This window comes from Grammomys surdaster, unplaced genomic scaffold (assembly GCF_004785775.1).
Source record: "Grammomys surdaster isolate TR1022 unplaced genomic scaffold, NIH_TR_1.0 129, whole genome shotgun sequence".
Taxonomy (NCBI): domain Eukaryota; kingdom Metazoa; phylum Chordata; class Mammalia; order Rodentia; family Muridae; genus Grammomys; species Grammomys surdaster.
In genome coordinates this window covers 17,875,060-17,890,711 of record NW_021604587.1, presented here as the reverse complement: position 1 = coordinate 17,890,711, position 15,652 = coordinate 17,875,060, and the positions used below count along the sequence as shown (strand labels likewise).

At 43.3% G+C, this 15,652-nt stretch overlaps 1 protein-coding gene across 1 annotated transcript in view; it reads left to right on the top strand.

The window, feature by feature from the left end:
- Tmc2 (transmembrane channel like 2) overlaps positions 1 to 15,652 on the top strand; it is a 62,697-nt gene that overhangs the window by 43,150 nt on the left and 3,895 nt on the right. The window contains exons 14-17 of the mRNA XM_028756290.1: positions 1,733 to 1,800; positions 2,432 to 2,671; positions 10,864 to 10,989; positions 14,919 to 14,997. Coding sequence (XP_028612123.1) covers positions 1,733 to 1,800; positions 2,432 to 2,671; positions 10,864 to 10,989; positions 14,919 to 14,997 — 513 coding nt within the window. The remainder of the gene's footprint in view (positions 1 to 1,732; positions 1,801 to 2,431; positions 2,672 to 10,863; positions 10,990 to 14,918; positions 14,998 to 15,652) is intronic.

The window sequence follows — 15,652 nt, the reverse complement described above, 5'->3', positions numbered from 1 at the left end:
TCAGAGGGTAAGAGCACTTGCTGGAAGCATAGCAACCCACCCCAGTTCAGATTCCAATGCCCATGTAAAAAGGCAGACAGGGTCACATGTACACTGTAACCCCAACACTGTGGATCGCTAGGACTTGCTGACTGCCAGCCGAGTTTCAGGCTCCATGAGAGTGATAAATATGCAACACACATGTGCACACGCAAGCATCACAGCCGCATATACATATGTGCAGAAGAAGAAGCCAGAAGATCAAGAGCTTGAAGCTGCCTTGGGTTATATAGTGAGACCCTGTTGCAAACAGAAAGAATGATGACACTGTAGTAACTAAAGCTGGCACTGAAATAAAGGTCCTTGCCAGTGCAGCAGAAATCAAAGCACAGACACGGATAAAAGCTATGGGGGAAAGCCATTTATAATGAAGATGTTGTTTCAAGGCAGTAAAGAAAAGCCTTATCTAAAAATGAGCTGTAGGGGCTGGAGAGATAGCTCACTGGTTAAGAGCATTGCCTACTTTTCCAGAGGACCTGGGTTCAATTCCCAGAACCCACATGGTAGCTCACAGCTCTTTGTGACTCCAGTCCCAGGGGATCTGACAGTGCTTCTGGCCTCTGAGGGCATCAGGCACACACATGGTACACAGACATACATGCAGGCAATAGAAATAAACAAAACGGTTTTTAAATTTGTTTTTAAAATAAGCTGTGGATGTGATGGAATGTTTTCTGAGGAGCGAAATTCCTTCCCAAAACTGAGTCAGGCTTCAGCCTGGAGAGGTCAGGCTTCAGCCTGGAGAGGTCAGGCTTCAGCCTGGAGAGGTCAGGCTTCAGCCTGGAGAGGTCAGGCTTCAGCCTGGAGAGGTCAGGCTTCAGCCTGGAGAGGTAGATACAAAAACAGGTTGTTGTTGTTGTTGTTGTCATTGTGGAAAGCTTTAGTTTTAATAACTTCCTGACTTTGGAGGCTAAGGAGAAGGTTTAGCAGTCAAGAGCACTGTTGCTCTTGCAGGAAACCTAGGTTCAGTTTCCTACAAAGCAGCTAATAGTGTCCGTTCCAGGGGATCTGATGCCCTCTTCTGGTTTTTTAGGGCACTACACATATGTGGTACACAGACAAACACAAACAAAACACCTATACACATAAAATAAAAATTAATTAAACACTTCAAAACCTTTCATTAAAAGTTTGAAACAAGGATGGGGATATCAGCCATTTGGTAGAATACTTGCCTAGCATGTCACAGGCCCTGGGTTCAATCCCCAGCACTGCCTAAGCCAAGTATACTTACAGGTGTATGGTAGCGTATACCTATAATCCCAGCACTTGGGAGGTATTGGCAAGAGAATCAGAAGCTCTAGCTATGTAACAAGTTAGAGGGCAGTGTGGGCTACATGAACCTGGTCTATAAAGAAACAAACAAATGTATGTCAAAAGCCTATTAAACAGAATCCTACTACCAGTTATGATGCTTTAGCCTCCGGGCTTGAGAAGCTGAGACATTAGGATCACCATAAGTTTGAGGCCAGCCTGAGCTATATAGTGAAACTATTGAAGATTAACAATAATGGAAAACAAAAAAGCAAAACAAACAAGCAAACAAACAAACAAAAAACAGGATCCTAAACCTAAGGCAGGCGTTCTGGGGTGAGCTGTTGACTTGTGATAGGATCCAGCTGGTGTCACCTAACGTTTGCTTGCTCACTCTCCCTCCTTCCCTCTTACCCTCTTGTCCTTCCTTTCTCTCCAGCCCTCATATGCCGAGTTTGATATTAGTGGAAATGTGCTGGGTTTGATCTTCAACCAAGGAATGATCTGGTGAGTTTCCTGTTTCATCTGAGGATCATATAATGTGGGGAGTCAAAGAACTAGAGCCCCAACTTCATCTCTCCGTGAGCTTGGAGCGGCCAGCAAATCACCTCACCTCTCTCAGCTCCGCTTTCTGACGAAAGCCAGAGAGCAGCACAGGATGAGAGGTGGAACAACTTAGAGGTAACCAGTGTGCTGCAGAGAAAGTAGGAATGGAGAGAGAAGAGCGGGGAGAAAAACATGAAGGGAGAAGGAAAAGGGGAAGAGGAAAGTAGGAGGGAAGGAAGGAGCTTCCTCCTCCGGAGGCTGCATGAAGTCTGTAGGAGTGTCTGTAAGCCACACCAGCCAATTGGGCTGCTCCTGGAGGCCCGAGACCATGTGATCTGCTGATGGGAAGCAATGATAAAATCCTAGCCAGGATCCCAGCTGGGAGTACTCAGAGTTATCTCCCTCCCTTGGGGACCAGATGGCTCCAGCCTGAAGGCAAATCTTGGTTAAACAGGAAGCCTCTGCTCTTGGGCCCTTCAGGAAAGTAATTGGACTGCATGCCTCTAATCCACCCATCCCATCACCTTCTATTAGCCCTCCCTCGCCTTTCCTGCTACCAGGTCAACCAGGTAACCTGTTTCTGACCTTTCAGGATGGGCTCCTTCTATGCTCCAGGACTGGTGGGCATCAATGTTCTGCGCCTATTGACCTCCATGTACTTCCAGTGCTGGGCGGTGATGAGCAGCAACGTTCCCCATGAGCGTGTGTTTAAAGCTTCCCGATCCAACAACTTCTACATGGGTCTGCTGCTGCTGGTGCTCTTCCTCAGCCTCCTACCCGTGGCCTACACCGTCATGTCTCTCCCACCCTCGTTTGACTGTGGCCCCTTCAGGTGCACTCTTTGTTGCTGGGTATAGTTCTTCTGGGGCAGTCTGCCCACAGGTCCTGGGTCAGAATTTCCGTTCTGGGTTCATGCTAGCCTGCAGCTTTAGGCAAACCATTAGACCCATCCAGCCAGTTTTCTGTAAGGAGGGAGGTGCTCCATTTGGTAGCAGGCAGCTACTTGTGGCTACTGAGTTCTCAAAATGATGATCTGGAATTCTCATTTTTTTCTCATTTTTTAATTGTATCTAATTTTGATTTTTATAACCACAAATAGCTGACTACCATATTAGATGGTACAAGTATAACCTTTTAATAGTAGATAGTCTGCTATGATTGTCTTAGCACAGGATAAATCATAGAGGATTGTCTAACCTCCACCCAGATGTGAACCAGGAATAGTTTGTCTTGACTGCAACTCTCAGCTGGGTCCCATACTCTATAGAATTCTGCTAGTGCTGAAAGTTGGTTATAAATAAAAGTTCTTCAGGAAACTGAATATAAGGAGTAGGTTGAGCAATGATTGGTACCTTCTATTGTCTTTATAAATATATGACCCTCTGAAAACAAATCCCTCTACTTCCTAAAAAAAAAAAAAAAATAGTTCTAGAACTACAGATATATGGAACATGGTAACCTTTTACCAGGTGTCTTCTCATTTAGAAATCCTCTATGTGTCCTCCTTGAGAATCTTCCGATAAGCTTTCAAGGATAAACTAGTGTTCCCATCCTTGCTGAATACCTATCACAAACTGGAAACAGGGTAAGGCAAGTGAGAGGGGCCATGCATGGTTCCGAGTGCACCTGTCTTCTCCAGCTATGCACTCGCCCACTCTAGGGCCAGCCCGCATGTGGGTGAAGTGGGCTGTGGGGAAGTCTAGTTGTCTCCTTTCCAGTTTAAGATGGGCCTCAGGTTGGCATACCTAGAGGAGGTACTCAGTGGAGTGTTCTGTCAGAGCAGGATCCAGTCACACTAGAGTCTGCACAGACGAGAGAAGGTAGCAGTCAGGATGCAAAGCTGTGGGAGACCAGAGATGCCAAACTGAGGGAACAACCACGTGAGAGAAGATTCAGTTGGCTTCTTTAAGGGCCTGGGTGCAGGTGCTGCTATCACTCTCTTACCCTGCTCACCTTTGCCCAGGAAAGATGACTTCTTGACCTGTGTTGTGCCTGTTCCTTGACATTCGTGTCCCTTTTTTCTGACCTGTGTCATGCCTGTTCCTTTATGTGTCCCTTTTTGCCACATCTACTTTCCTGGGTTTCCCTGGCAACCTCTGTCAGATCATAGGAAAAGAGACCTAACCTGAAACTCATGGAAGAAACATGGTTACAACCTCCACAGAACTGAGCTAACGAAGGCCAGCCTCTCAGTGGGGGCTTTGCTAGAGTTCTCAGCTGAAATGTACTCGTGTGCGTGCATGCATCCCCCCCCCTCTCTGTTTACATCCTTCATACCCATCATGTGTTCCTTGCTGGGCATGATGGCCACTGTCAATAAGCCAGCACTTGGAAGGCCAAGGTAGAGAAGCATGAGTTTAAATTCAAACATATCTCAAAAAACAAACAAAACATGTGCCTTTTCCTTGTTTATCTTATTACATTCTCCCAAAGGACAAAAGGTCCATGAGGAGATGGTGTTTTCTTCCTTTCTCATCTTGTTATACTCTGTCTGGAAGAAAACAACTGCCTTATGGTTGATGTTCAAAGTAGACAGCTGCCTCACAGAAATTCAATTGCACAGGGAAGAAGTTACAGTTTGGACCACACTAAATGCCTCAGGGCCCTGGCAGGCAACACAGATGATTCAGATTATTAGTAGTACATAGCATACAGTCACAAATGGGAGTTGGTGAGTTGTGGCCTTTGGAACAAATCCAAAGCACCGTCTGGTTTTGTAAAGCAAGCTTTACTGGAGCACAGTCAGTGTGCTTACATGTGCTCCATGGGTACTTCTTGGTTACAGCAGTAGGACTGAGCAGTTGAAGTGAAAACCATCCTCCCTACATGGCTGAAAGTGGAATTATTTAGGTCTTTGCAGGAAATTCACCTGATTTCAAGAGCATATCTAAGAGCCAACTCTTTCACTGACTGGTTTTGAGCTCTGCACAGGTTGCTTTCCTAAAAGATAGAAATGCTAGTGGCATTTAGCTCATAGGGTTGTTTTGAAGATCTAATATAGTGTTATTTAGAGGACCATGTTGGTCTTTTTCTTTCTTTCTTTCTTTTTTATTGGATATTATATTTACATTTCAGATGTTATCCCCTTATCCCATCCCCCACCCCACCCAGGAACCCCCATCCCATCCCCCCTCCTCCTGCTTCTATGAGGATGTGCCCCCACCTATCCCCCCCACTCCCACCTCTCCACCCTCGAATTCCCCCACACTCAGTGTCCAGCCTTCATGGGACCAAGGATCTCCTCTCCCACCTATGCCCGACAAGGCCATCCTCTCCTACATATACAGCTAGAGTCATGGGTCTCTCCCTATGTGGCTCCCAGGCTGGTGGTTTAGACCCTGGGGAGCTCTGGTTGGTTGGTATTGTTGCTCTCCTCATGGGACCACAAGCCCTTTCAACTCCTTCAGTCTTCTAACTCCTCCATTGGGAACCCCTTGATCAGATCGATGGCTACCTGTGGGCATCCGCCTCTGAATATGTCAGACTCTGGCAGACCTCTAAGGAGACAGATATATCAGGCTCCTGTCAGCATGCACTTCCTGACATCCACATCAGCGTCTAACTTTGGTGACTGAACATGGGATGGATGCCCAGGTGGAATGGTCTCCAGACAGCCCCTCCTTCAGTTTCTGTTGAACACTTTGTCTCCATATTTGCTCCTTTGAGTATTTTGTTACCCCTTCTAAGAAGGACCAAAGCACTGACACTTGGTCTTCCTTCTTCATGAGCTTCATGTGGTCTGTGAGTTGTATCTTGGCTATTTCAAGCTTTTGAGCTAATATCCACTTATCAGTGAGTGTATACCATGTGTGTTCTTTTGTGATTGGGTTGCCTCACTCAGGATGATATTTTCTAGTACCATCCATTTACCTAAGAATTTCTCAAATTCATTGTTTTTAATAGCTGCCATGTTGGTCTTTAGTAAGAATATCAGTGACCCTGTTAAGCCGGAGCTCTGCTCAAGTCAAGGACAGTTGGTGTTCACCTCAGCCAGCTGTCACCATGAAACATATGGCCCATTACTATAGACTTTTCAGATCCTCATAAAAATCTGAACATTTATTTGAAACCAGATACTTCTTTCAATTAAAAAGTCACTCAAAAATTTTAAAACATTCTACATCATGCCACAGAACAAGTCTGTGGACAAGGACTCCATCTTGGCCAGTATTTGGTCTGCTTCCTTCCAAGCAGCTCATAGGTATTTGTTGTGCATACATCTATGTGTGTGAATCACGGACACAGTAAGGGGGAAGTTAGGAATGTTTGACTGTGGGCTCAGGCTTTTCCTGCTGCCAGTGAACCAATACTTTGGCCATCTGCAACAGATTTAGATCAGTGTATGATATTTGGGATTCTGAAGCATGCTGCTCACTTTTATCTGAACAGCAACATGACACAGTCATGTGTTTCAATTTCCTAACTCATGAATTCACTTATTTTTGAGAGAGGAGTAAAGGCAATTCTACAGCATATGGAATTTGAGAAAGGTCTGCAGTGTTGGTCACAGGAGAAGCGCTGATGTGGAGGTAGCCAGGGTATTCTGAAAGCCTGGTGTGTGACAGCTGCTGATGAGGGACATAAGATGCTTATAGCACCACCATCTCATAGGAGGCACTATACTAAGCATCAGTTAACTTCCTGTAAGGAGCCTGATAGTGTATATTTTACACTTTGCAAGTTACTAGGACTTAAGCATTCGTTGCCTCTGAAACTATTGTTGAAATCCAGCTGCCATTGTGTCGATTTGAGAAAATCCTGAACTTTAGAAGGTGATGAAGGAATTAAATGGCAGAAGGGTCATCCTCTCATGACGTTGGTTGTGAGCGAGTTCTCACTCATGGTGTTGTATAATATTTAATCCCAATCCAAGGTTTCTACCCTGCCTTTAACCATTTAATTCCTGGGTAAAAGACACACATACAAGCTTTATATTTACAAAAAGCCTTAGTCAGCACAAGAGCTGGGGGCAGATATCTATCCTCTGTGCTATCCTGTGTATTTCCCAGCCAATAAGCCCATTATATAATTTGCCATGTTTCATCTGGGCTGCTCTTAACTCCAATTAGCCAACCCACATGGCTGCTATTTCATAACTCACCTAAGCCATGAATTCTTCCTCCTCTATTCCTTCTTCTCCCCCTCATGGTTCTCCTCTGACCCCAAGCTTGGGAACCCTAAACCCTGCCTATGTCTCTTCTGCCCAGCTATTAGCTGTTGGCATCTTTATTCACCAATCAGAAATAACTTGGGGGCAAGGTCACATAGTGTTACTTGAGCCTAGGGTGGACTCTCTTGTCTCTGGGACAACCAGGTCTTGGGGGCCTGCACTTAGCATTACAATACATAGCAACAGATCACACCTCAACATCATGGGACTGGATTAGTTAATATAAGAGTAAGTTGTTCTAAAGCAAGTCTGTCCTTGTGTTTGCCTCTTCTTAATTCATCTGCTTCTGCCTTAATTTTTTTTCTTTTATTGGATTTTTTTATTTATTTACATTTCACGTTATCCCTTTCCCAGTTTCCCCTCTGAAAACCCCCTCCCCCTGCTTCTATGAGGGTGCTCCCCCACCCACCCACTACCACCTCCCCACCCTGGCATTCTCCTATATTGGGGCATCGAGCCTTCACAGGACTAAGGGACTCTCCTCCCATTGATGTTTGACAAGGCCATCCTCTGCTATATATGTGGCTGGAGCCATGGGTCCCTCCATGTGTACTCTTTGGTTGGTGGTTTAGTTCCTGGGAGCTCTAGAGAGTCTGGTTGGTTGATATTGTTGTAAGATGGATCCCTAGGTAGGGCAGTCTCTAGATGACCTTTCCTTCAGTCTCTGTTCCACACTTTGTCTCCGTATTTGCTCCCATGAGTATTTTGTTCCCCATTCTAAGAAGGACTGAAGCACCCACACTTTAGTCTTCTTTCTTCTTGAGCTTCATGTGGTCTGTGAATTATATCTAGGGTATTCCAAGCTTTGGGGCTAATATCCACTTATCAGTGAGTACATACCATATGTCTTCTTTTGTGACTGGGTTACCTCACTCGGGGTGATATTTTCTAGTTCAAGCTATTTGCCTAAGAATTTCATGAAGTCATTGTTTTTAATAGCTGAATGGTACTTCATTGTGTAAATGTGCCACATTTTCTGTATCCATTCCTCTGTTGAAGGTCATCTACATTCTTTCCCACTTCTGGCTATTATAAATAAGGCTACTATGAACATAGTGGAGCATGTGTCCTTTTTATGTGTTGGAGCATCTTTTGGGTATATGCCCAAGAGTGGTATAGCTGGGTCTTCCAGTAGAACCATTTCCAATTTTCTGAGGAACCACCAGAGTGGTTGTACCAACTTGCAATCCCACCAACAATGAAGGAGTGTTTCTTTTTCTCCACATCCTCGCCAAGCATCTGCTGTCACCTGAGTTTTTTAATTTCTACCATGAATGACAGCAGCCCACCACAGTTAGCTCCCTCCACAAGAGGGAGACTCCATCAAATAAAAACAGAAGGCACAGTGACTGTGAAAGCAGAGAAAGATTTGACAATCCCTGGCTTTATACTTGAAAGAAGGGGGCTTGAGCCAAGAGATGCAAAGAATGCACTCCTCTGTGGCCCTCAGAGGATTGTGGCTCTGCCAACATCATAGGTTAGCCCAGTGAAACCATTTCAGACTTCTCTCCTGAACTGTAAGATAGCCCAGGTATAATCCTCCAGTGCTAATTTTTCATAGCAGCCACCACACTAACACTTCAAAGACAAAATAATCACAATCAGCTTGACTTTAAAATGTAATATTTGAAGTTATCTTTTTTATTATTTCTATATATACTAATAATAAAAAAATAAAACTACCAAATGTCATGACATGGTAGTATGCATTACTAAAATGTTGTAGATTGGTGTTTAAGACAGAATGTCTGTCTACTCAGGCAAGGTCTGCATGATCTTCCTGCCTCAGCATCCCAGATGCTGGGATAACTGGCATGCAAAACAGTGGTACCAAGCAATGAAATATCTATACATGGTCTCTGATTCAACTGCTCAGCTCTGCCATGATAGGACAGCACACACACACACCATTGTATATACATATACAATGTTATATATACGTATATGATATGTATGTCCTTATAGCTCAGCCATATACACTGCACCAATGAACGAGCATGGCTGTCTTCCAGCAAAAGCTTATAAACAGTAAAATGGGAATGTGTAAGAAAAAAAAAGAAATCACACTTCACTTTTTATATGTCACAAGATATTATACTTGATTTTTTCCAACTACTTAAAAATGTAAAAAGAAAAAAGAAAGAAAACTATTTTAGCTTACAGGTGACAAGCTGATTTGTCCCTGAGGCATTTTATGTCAGTCTGATCTTTGCACAGAGAAAACTAAATCTGCTGACTACAAGACTCTCTGACACAGCTTGGCAGTGCTATCCTCAGTACCTGCTGACTTCACCTGCTCTGCTCTAACTGTGTTAGCATTGTGCCTTATTACCTATAGAGAGATGTGGGAATTAGAGAAAAGAAAATGTCTGTAGTGTCTCCAGAGGTTGAAGACCTGCACAGGCAGGAGCAGGTCTGTAGTGATGAAGACAACCCCATATCCACTCTCCTAATGCAGTCTTCCTGATACAGGACTGTGGACAGACACTTGAAATATTAATCTAAAAAAACAAATTTTCACTTTAATTCTTATGTTATTTTAATTTGATAGTACAACTCTAGTGGAAAGAAGCAAGATATAAATGTCATCATAAAGAGAATGGGGAGATGCCTTGGCCTTTAAAGTGTTTGCTGCATAATCCAGGTCCCCAGAACCATAAGGGCTGCATAGGGATGTCTTTCCCTAGAATCCCACCCTCTGAAAGATTCTCAGAGAAAGCTGGCTAATAGATTCGCCATATTGGCTAGCTCTAAGGTTTGAAAGACCCTGTCTTGAATAAGTGGAAGAACAATTGTGAAAAACTCCAGACATCAACTCAGACCTCTATATGCACAGGCACATACATGCCCATGCTACATACATGCAGGAAAAGAAGACAGATGGATGACAGAGGAATGGATAGATGATTGATAGATAGAAGATAGATGATAGATTGATAGATCAGTAGATAGATGGATGATGGCTGATGGATGGATAGATAGATAGATAGATAGATAGATAGATAGATAGATAGGCAGACAGATCATAGTATTCTATAGAAAAAAGAATTTGAACCGGAATCTTCAATCTCCTAAATCTATATCATAAGCAGAATCTTCAATCTCCTAAACCTACTTCATAAGCACCAAAATTAATTAACATTCAATAGCCACCAGTATCTAGGTATCACTGGAGAGCGTTTTAGGAGTCAATCTTCACAATAATTCTAAACAATTAGAAGAAAAATGAATCTACTATTAATAGTCAGAACCCCATCTTGGGACAACCCAGATTCTTAGTTAGACTAATTGTAGGTGTGTTTTAGAGTCACTGTGATGTTTCCACCACATTAACTTTAGGAAAACTGCTTCCAGGTCAATGAGCCCAGAAGACTCAGTGTTTGTCTTATAACTAAATTATAGACAATTTTCTCCTGGCAGAATACATGCAAAGGCCTGGCACAGAGACCTATGCCTATGGTGCCAGCCACTTGGAGGCTGAAGTGGAAGTATCACTTAAGCCCAGGAGATCAGGAATAGACCAAGCAACATAGCAGGAGCTATCCTTAAAGGAAAGGAGAACATGTGAGGAAATCCACTATAATCTTGCCAAAGAAAGGTGTCAAACTGTAGAGCAGTGTAGTTTGCGAGTTTGTGAGGCACTGAGAGCAGGAAGCTGGTATGTTCCCTGCAGCCAGCCCAGATGCCTGTTCTAAGCAGAGTGGCAGCTCCTTGTAGGCTTTTCTTTCTTAGTCAATTTGGAGCAGAGCTCTGGCTCTTTCAGAAAAGCAGTGGTGAGTGGCAGCTTTGGAGCCATGGATGTGTGTACCACAGGAGCTTTGCACATACTATAACATGTCTTCTCCTCTCTCTAGTGGGAAAAACAGAATGTATGATGTCCTCCACGAGACCATCGAAAATGATTTCCCTAAGTTCCTGGGCAAGATCTTTGCATTCCTTGCCAATCCAGGCCTGATCATTCCAGCCATCCTACTGATGTTGTAAGTTACCTAGGACCCTGGCTCTGCCTCGTGGAAACCTCTCCTAGTAGCTGAGACTTTCTGAACAGGGGTCTCCATTTCCCTCTCTTAGTCTGGATTTCCCAGAAGCAGACCCTGAGACAGATTCAAATGCAAGTAGTTTATCAGGCAGTAGGGATAGTGAGGGATATGGCTACCTCTGTCGTAGATGAATCTACTGTAAATCTTTCTGGAAAACCCAAGAAACACTGTGTCCCAGAGTTACTTGTCTAGGGGTAAGGAGTTTCAGGCATTTGCAACCAACCAGATTGATTGGAAATATCAAAGAGCTGTGGAATCTGATCTCAGAGCACTGAGGGTATGTGTTTGTTATGCTTGGATGTGTGGTGTCTCCTAAGGACCATTGTTGAAGTGTTGGTCCCCAGCTGGTGGCACTATGTTTGAGAAGATCTAGAAACTTTAGTTGGGGATAGCTGGAAGAAGTAGTTCATTGGATATATTACTACCTGGTCACTGGGACCACAATACCAAATGTTGCATGACACTATTCCTGGGAACCTGGGAACAAACATCTCCCCAGCATCAAAGTTCAACTCTGTGAGCCAGTGAGGTGATTAGGATTACTTACTGGAGTAGGGCTGCTTGGGCTACTTACAGAAGCACAAAGACACCCCAGCAGGGATGACAGTTCACAAAGGCTGGAAAGCTGAAGCTCACATACAGCCTGCAGGCAGATCAACAGACTGAAGAGTCTCTTTCAGGCAATGCTGGCAGTCTCTGCCTCTTTTAAGCAGCTTGCTTATCTGAGTATCTCTCAGCAGTTGTTATTGCTTAGAAGCTTGGGGAGGCAAGCCTACTTCATCTGGTCTGCTCAGGGACTTCCTAGTTTGTTTGTTTAAAAACAACAACAACAAATAATAACAACAAAACCACCAGGCGGTGGTGGCGCACGCCTTTAATCTCAGCACTTGGGAGGCAGAGACAGGAGGATTTTTGAGTTTGAGGCCAGCCTAGTCTACCGAGTGAGTTCTAGGACAGCCCGGGCTACACAGAGAAACCCTGTCTCGAAAAACCAAAAAAAAAAAAAAAAAAAAAACCCAACAACAAAACCAGTATATGAGTATGTAGTGCTGGCTGGCCTGGAGATTTCTAGGTAGACCAGATGATTTTGAATTCATACAGATCCACCTGCCTCTGGCTCCTGGGTGCTGGGTCACTCTAAAGCTTTTTTGAGTTGTTTGTTTCCTGTGTTTTAACAGTTCATCAGCAGAACTAACTGTTTCACCTCCGTAGACACTCTCCATCTTGAGTCACTCTCCTGCTGGATGGGCTGTTCCACCTCAGAGGAAGTCTGCTACCCAATGCTCAGCATAAAAAACCTGAGGGAGAGAAGGTTCACTTTGCTCCTGTTTTAGAGACATAACAGAATGGTTCCTGTCATAGCTGACCAGGAAGTGGAGGGAGTGGGACCCAGTGCTTTGCTTTCGCCATTTTCTCCCTTCTTCAGCCCATTCACCCCAGCTCACCAGATGGCACTGCCTACATCACCCTCACTCACACCAGAGGCACGCTGTACCATCTCCTAGGCAATTCTACACTGGGTCAGACTGACACTGGACAAGCATCCTTGGGGTTTGTATATTGTCTGAGGCCCTGGCTGTCTTTTTCTTTGCTTCCTATCCACCATTATGAAGCTGTTTTACACCGTCTTTGTTAAAAGGTGGGCTGATGTCTCTGAAATCATGAACAACACAATCCTTCCTCCTTTAAAATCATTTCTCTTGGGCACTTCATATGAGAAGCAACAGAGTAATAACAGAAAGGGCAGTTCAGCCTGACCTTTCTGTATGAAAAGCAATCAAATTTTCTCCTGACCACTTAATTCTCAGAGTAAGGACTCTGAGACCAATTATTTATTAATAAATGCTTAGGCCATAAGCTTCAGCTTGTTCTCTGACTTGCTCTTAATTTTATCCCTTTTATTCTAACCTAGGTTCAGCTATGTGACTGGTTTCCACTACTTGTCTTCTTTTTTCTGGTCTCTTCAGAGTTGCTGGGGTGAATCGCCCTTATTCATTAACAAACATGTCATAAGCATAACAATTTGTTTGCTTTTGTTGCTATGACAAACACCATAGCCAAAGCACCTTTAAAGAGAGTTTGTTTGGCTCCATGTCCATCACTGAAGCGAGTCAGAGGATCTCAAGCAGGGGCACTCACTTGAGCCATTCCACCAAGAAATGTTCTGACTGGCTTGCTCCCCACGGTTTTCTCATTTTCACAATTTAACCAGCACCATTTGCTATCTTTTATTCCAGTGTGTGTTCCTGCCTTCTTTATTAAAAAATCAGGTCTGGACTTATTTCCAGGTCTTCAATTCTATTCCACTGATCTGTTTTTGTGTGTTTTTGTCTGTTTTGTGACAATACCCTGCTGTTTTTTTTTTTAATAACTCTGTAGCACAGTTTGAAATGGGGATGGTAGCACCTCTGGCAATTCTTTTATTATTCAGGATCGTTTTAGCTATCCTATCACATTTTTTATGTTTCCATATGAAGTTGAAAAATGTCCTTTCAAGTTCTGTGAAGAATTTCATTGAGGTTTTGGTGGAGATTGCATTGAATCTATAGAATGCCTTTGGTAGGATGACCATTTTTACTATATTCATGCTACTGATCCATGAGCATAGGAGATCTTTCCATCTTCTGATGTCTTCTTCAATTTCTTTCTTCAGTGGCTTAAAGTTTTTATCATTCAAGTCTTTCACTTGCTTGGTTAGAGTTACCCCAGAGTATGTGATATTATTTGAGGGTATTGTGAAAGGTGCTATTTCCCTGATTTCTTCTTAGCCCATTTGTCATTTGTACATAGGAAAGCTACTGGGTTTTGTGTGTTAATTTTATATACTGCTACTTTGCTGAAAGTGTTTATCAGCTGTAGGAATTGCCCAGTAGAATTTTTAGGGTCACTTATGTATACTATCATGTAGTCTGCAAATGAAGGTACTTTGACTTCTCCCCTTCCAGTTTGTATCCCCTGATCTCCTTCAGTTGTCTTATTGCTCTAGCTAAGACTCCAGGTACTGTATTGACAAGGTATGAAGAGAGTGGACAACCTCATCTTGTTCCTTATTTTGGTGGGAATTCTTTGAGTTTCTCTCCATTTGAGTTGATGTTGACTAGGGGCTTGTTGTAAATTGGTTTTATTTGTTGAAGTATGTCCCTGGAATCCCTAATCTCTCCAGGACTTTATCATGAGTGGGTGTTGGATTTTCTCAAAGGCCTTTCTACATCTAATGAGGTGATCATGTGGTTTAGATGGTGGATTACATTTATTGATTACATTTATTGATTTACATATGTTAAATCATTCCTGCATCTCTGAGAAAGCCTACTTGGTCATGAAGGTTGATCTTTTTGATGTGTTCTTTGATTTTGTTTACAAGTATTTTATTTACAAGTATTTGTTGTGAATTTTTGCATCTAAGTTCATATGAGAAATTGGTCTGTACTTTTCTTTGTTGATTCTTTATGTGGGTTAGGTATCAGGATAACTGTAGTCTCATAAAAAGAATTCTGTTTCTGTTTTGAGGAATAATTTGAGTAGTATTTCAATTAACTCTTCTTTGATAGTCCAACAGAATTCTATTCTAAAAACCATCTAGCCTCATGCTTTTTTTTTTTTTTGGCTAGGAGACTTTAAATTACTGCTTCTCTATCACTAGGAGTTACAGAGCTGTTTAAATTGCATAGTCAATCTTGATTTAACTTTGGTAGATGGTATGTTATACCCACACTCAATAGAATGGAGTCCAGAACCTGGGATGGTAGGATCAGCTCTACCTTACTGAAGACAAAGCTTTGGTATTTCAGGGATCCTAGGGAAAACACCCAGCTCCTGTCATTTTCTAATATCCCAGGACCATAGGAGGTATGCTTTTTCTCTTTTAGTCTGGCCATCTACTACCTGAACTCGGTTTCAAAAAGTCTTTCCAGAGCTAATGCCCAGCTGCGGAAGAAGATCCAAGTGGTGAGTCTTTCAGGAGCTGCATCCCTAACTGTGTTCTTGTGAATCTCTCAGGATCTCCATCCCTAACTGTGTTCTTGAGAATCTCTCAGGAGCCGCATCCCAACTGTGTTCTTGTGAATCTCTCAGGATCTCCATCCCTAACTGTGTTCTTGAGAATCTCTCAGGATCTCCATCCCTAACTGTGTTCTTGTGAATCTCTGGGGAGCTGCATCCCTAACCGAGTTCTTGTTTCTCGATGATTTGCTCTGTGGTGTCTTTTATATTCTTTCAATGCTTTCCTCATAAGCCAAATCCCAAAGTGCCTGCACTACAGGAAGCGTCCTGGAGGGTTCAACAGCATGCATATACAGTATGAAAATATTTGAAAAGCTGATGGTACAGCTTAGTGGTAGAAAAAGTGCTTAATATTCACAAGGCTTAGAGTCAGTCACTAGCACTCACACATTTGCATACACACACACACACACACAGAGAACCCTTAATAGTACAGGTACTAAAAGAAATGTCCAGCCGGGCGGTGGTGGCGCACGCCTTTAATCCCAGCACTCGGGAGGCAGAGGCAGGCGGATTTCTGAGTTCGAGGCCAGCCTGGTCTACAGAGTGAGTTCCAGGACAGCCCGGGCTATACAGAGAAACCCTGTCTCGAAAAACCAAA